The sequence below is a fragment of the Glycine max genome, chromosome 7 (assembly GCF_000004515.6).
Source record: "Glycine max cultivar Williams 82 chromosome 7, Glycine_max_v4.0, whole genome shotgun sequence".
Taxonomy (NCBI): Eukaryota; Viridiplantae; Streptophyta; class Magnoliopsida; order Fabales; family Fabaceae; genus Glycine; species Glycine max.
In genome coordinates this window covers 39,012,403-39,017,246 of record NC_038243.2, presented here as the reverse complement: position 1 = coordinate 39,017,246, position 4,844 = coordinate 39,012,403, and the positions used below count along the sequence as shown (strand labels likewise).

At 30.5% G+C, this 4,844-nt stretch overlaps 1 protein-coding gene across 1 annotated transcript; it reads right to left on the bottom strand.

The window, feature by feature from the left end:
- Positions 1-891: 891 nt before the first annotated feature.
- LOC100779260 (caffeoyl-CoA O-methyltransferase) lies at positions 892-2,892 on the bottom strand. The gene is made up of 5 exons (XM_003529355.4): positions 2,546-2,892; positions 2,325-2,404; positions 2,064-2,208; positions 1,764-1,895; positions 892-1,394 (listed from the first exon to the last, which is right to left on the bottom strand). Exons 1-5 carry the CDS (start codon positions 2,720-2,722, stop codon positions 1,101-1,103), a joined length of 828 nt encoding a protein of 275 aa, XP_003529403.4. The 5' UTR covers positions 2,723-2,892; the 3' UTR covers positions 892-1,100.
- Positions 2,893-4,844: the final 1,952 nt, after the last annotated feature.

Sequence of the window (4,844 nt, the reverse complement as noted above, 5' to 3'; positions counted from 1 at the left end):
AAAGTGATTATATTGAATTCAAGGACTAATTAATTGTTTGTGTCAAAATTTTCCTAATAATTAATAATAATCAAATAGAATAACTCAATTAAAAAATAAATACAAGTTTAATTACCTACTTGAAAAAAAAAATCATGAACTTAATTAAAAATTACTGAATAATTCAGGAACCTACTAATACCATCAATATAACTACAAAGAATTATTTATAATAACTGATATATTTAATTTTTAACATTTTATATTATAAAATGTATTTTTCTCACATTTAAACAAACTCAAGCAGCACACAGATGTCATATCCAGTTTGTCCATTTGATTAATATAGCTAATTAAAGCAAATTAATATAAGTACTGTTGGTGGTATTTGGTAGAGTTGTAGTGAAGTAGGAGAAGTTGAAAAATAAAATGTGAATAGGTAGGATTTTTTTTTTTTTTTTTGGTAGTGAGGTAGGAATGTGCTTAGTAGAAAGTAGGAAAGAAATAGAGTACTAAATAAAAAAAAGTAAACAAAAAAAATCCGGAAATTTTTTCTTACATTGTAACATTATTTTTTTGCATACTTTGAATGTGTCATTTAATGGTCAATTAGTGCACACCCCTTTAGAGTGTTGCATGGAGCTGGAGCGAGAGGGATGCTTCAAAAGGACATGGCACACAGTGGTGGGATAAGAGGAAGATGAAGGGTGATGGAGATAGAGGGGGAGAAAGAAGAAAGGGATAAAACAGGAAAAAGGAGAAAAATGGTGAAAAAAGAAGAAAATTTTTTAACCCTCAATTAAAAAATAAAAAATTTAATAGTGAGAAATTCTCTCCTTTTCATCCACCCTCCTGATAAAGCACACATATATCCTCTTTCTAATTAACCAAGAGTTGTGGAAGTAAATCACATAAGAAAAAAGTCACTTGCATATAGAACGTTTAATTGTCCACAGTTTTCCACACGAGTAATAGAGAAAAGTACAGACACATATTTTTTTTTGAAAGAAAAGTATTGATTGCTTTTAAATGCATTAGCAGGTGCCACTCAATGATGACCAGTCATCACTATAGGGTGTGCAGAAGAAGCAACGGTGGTCCACGATTATGATGATCAGAAATCACTTGATCCGACGGCAGATAGTGATTCCATCACCAACCGGGAGCATGCAAATCTCGATCCTGGGGTCCACAGCGAGGGCTTTGTTGAGCTCCAGCACGAAGTCCCTGTAGTACCTAACATACTTCCTAAGAGGAGCATCAGGGGGTGCCACCACAGATCCGTTCCATAGGGTGTTGTCGTACCCGATCACGCCCCCAACTTTTACAAGCTCTATCAACCTCTTGTGGTAGTTGAGGTAGTTGTCCTTGTCCGCATCAACAAAGATGAAGTCATAGCTTCCATGGTTCTTCTCCTGCATTTCACCACACACAATCACTACCCAATTACCCTTTTTAACTCCTCCAATTGTTTTTTTTTTAAATACTAGTATATTTTTAGTCTCTCAGAATTTTTCTTTAATCCTTAAATTAAAATTTGTTTTTTATTATATTGAATTCATGAAATACTTTTTTTAGTCCATTTTGACTGATTTTTTACTATTTTGATGCATAATTAGTGATAACTTTTTATCATAGTAATGACTAAAAAAATTATTTTACAAATTTAAAGGATTAAAAAATATAAATTTTAATTCGAGGCTAAAAAGGATATACTATTAAACTTAAGAGAGTGAAAATATTTTTTTTTTCAATTGGGACATTGAGAGATGGAAAAAACTTACATCTTTAATCATTTCATCAAGAACTGGTAGAGCAGGACCTTCTCTGAATTCAATTTTGTGGTCAACACCAGCTTTTTTAATTACAGGCAAACCCAATTCATAATTCTCCCTGTTAATGTCCATGGCCAAGATCTGCACCAGGTACAAACAATAACTTAAATTTCAGACAATTTTTGTTGTTTAACACATCATGCCATAATTGGACACTCTTTCCCAAAATTGGATGTAATTAATAAATAAATACCCATTTGAGTATAATTGCATAAAGAAATGGTTTTGCCAAGAAGAAGCTTTTCATACCTTTCCATCTTCAGGAAGAGCGAGAGCGGTGGCAAGAAGTGAATACCCAGTGTAGACACCAATTTCCATGGTGTTCTTGGCATTGATGAGCTTAAGGAGCATGTTCAAGAACTGCCCTTCGTCTGCAGAGGTTGTCATGATGTTCCTGTTGTTTTTTTTTCAACAAAAAATCAGTAACCACGAGCAGAGAAACCAAACCAATCATATTAATAGGTGTCAAAATGTCAATTGAAAAAATGAAATTATATAAATTATATATACCATGGGTGTTTTGCTGTCAACTCTCTCAGTTCTTTCATGGATTCAGGTTCTCTTGGGTAGACACTTGTCTCCAGAATATACTAAACACAGCATAACCATTTTATCAAAAACCCCCAAAAAATAGATTTTTTTTTCAACATAACCATTTTATCAAAAACCCAAAAGAGAAAAAGATTTTTTTTCTTTTTCTTTTTATCAAAGGAATGCAATTGGGGTGGTACCTGGTAAAGAGCATCACTCTGGAGAAGGCTCTTGTGACCAACCTCTTGGTGCCTTCCAGCTTCAGTTGTTTGGTTTTGGTTTTGTTCTGCCATTGCTATAATAGTTTTTTGAGAGTTTTCTTTCCTTTTCTTCTCCCTTTTGAAGAGTTGATTGGAGCTTGATGAAGTGGGGGGCATAGGAGGGTTGTTAATATAATGCAAATGAAAAGGCCGGTTCGAACCGGTGTGGTGTTTGGTTGAACCGGTTGGCGTCCGGTCCGGGGTTGGTGAGGATTGTCGTATAACGATTGCACAATGAGCATGTCATTACTAGGCTCCACTTAATAATAGACCCATATGCTCTTGTTTGCTTCATTTGTTGGTAGGGGATTTTCTGCATTTATCAAAATAGGTTGATAAATAGGTTATGACATCATTTTAAATGAATTATGACACTTTAAATGGAACATAAATGTTTATGATCCTCTTGCAGCAGGAAATAGAATTCGGCCATTGAATTGTACTTTTATAAAAAACTAATTTATTATACCATACTCTTTTTTTTTAATGAAATGCATTTAGAGAAGGAGACCCTACTCATTTATTTATTTTTTTGAAAAGGACCTTACTCATTTTTTAAAGTAACTCCAGTTATCTCCAGATAATTCTAAGGATTTATCTTCAACTTGTTAGTGACTTAGTGCCAAACACTGTCATAACTCTAGCAGTTTTAAAAGTTTAATGTTTTTAAATAAATAGTATATTATTCACAAGCTAAGTCAGATTTTTATTTCTAGATCATAGATATTTTTTTGGAGAGAGAATTTTATTAAGTTGAAACATTTAAACATAAAATATTTCTTAAGGAAAATTAAATTTAGATTTAAATATATTTTTTATCTCTGTAATTTAATATTTTTTTTCATTTTTGTTTTTATAAAATATATTTATTTTATTTTTTGTCCTAGCGCACTTTAGATGATACTTTAAACAATAAAAAAAGTGTTTTTAACAATAAAAAAAATACTATTTAAAACGTTTAAAATAAAAAACATATTTTATAAAGATTAAAATAAAAAAATTGCAAGAACAAAAACAAAACAATAAATTACAAAAACAAATATATTTAAATCTTAAATATATTCCTTGGTATAATAAGAGTATCGCTATTTGCTAACTAATAAAGTGTTGACTTTTATATTAGTACTTTTCAAGATTTTTTTTCTTTTTATTTTTTTATCTTATTTTCTTAGTTGTGTAGATCACAATTCACAAACAAAACACAGGTTGAAAGTGGGGTGTTGGTGATCAACTAGTGGCTTGTTCGAATGCTGGGCCCCACGGGTGTAGTTAAAAATTACACATGGCCATTGAAGTTGGTGTGGGGTTGGTGAGGACATTGTGTCTGAACGTCCAAGAGTTGGTCCTCTTAATGTTTCTGATTCACCGAATCCTTGAAACGGATTATAAGACTAAAATATTGGACTGTGATTGAGTTGGTTTTTTTCCGCCCGTACTCCGATTGGATCCAAATGCGTGCAAGACTTGGCAGTATGGTTTTGGCAAAGGGGTATATGTCTCATGTTCACATCTCTTTCCTAAATTTCAATTTAACAAAAGTGAAATTGAAAGTTTAAATATGTTTTTAATTTTTATAAATTTATATTTTATTTATTTATTTTTAGAGTTGATAATTTTTTTTGTTTACTTTTACTTTTCATAAGTTTTCGTTTTTTTAGTTTTGATTCATATAAGATATTTTAGTTATTTTTTGTTTACGTAAATTTGCATATTTTCAATTTAGTACCTTTAATATTTTAATTTTCATAAATGTATGCATACACGGATCAAAATGAAAAAACTTATACTTATACGAATTAAAAATAAACAAAAAATTACAAGAACCAAAATTAAAAAAGTAAAAAAAAAACATATTTAAGTCAGCATTCTAAACTTTATATTTGTTATAATAATAATAATAATAATAAATCTTCCACACAATCTGTCTAGCACCATGAAGCCTGGAATGCCTATGCCATGACCTTTTAGAGTACATTTCAATTCGTTTATTTTAAAGAAGTAGTTATTTTTTATAATATTTTCCTAAATAAATAAAAAATAACTTTTAAACAAGCACTAATGCTTTGTTTGGATGAGGAAAGATTTTGAGAAGAAAGAAGTAAAAGAGGAGAGAAAATGAGGAAAAAATGGATAAAATTTCAAATTATTTAGATTGAGAAAAGTAAGAAAGAAGTAGAAGTAAAAGGTAAGTAAGGATGTTATAAAGACATATTTATCGATACTAATATTTTCATATAAT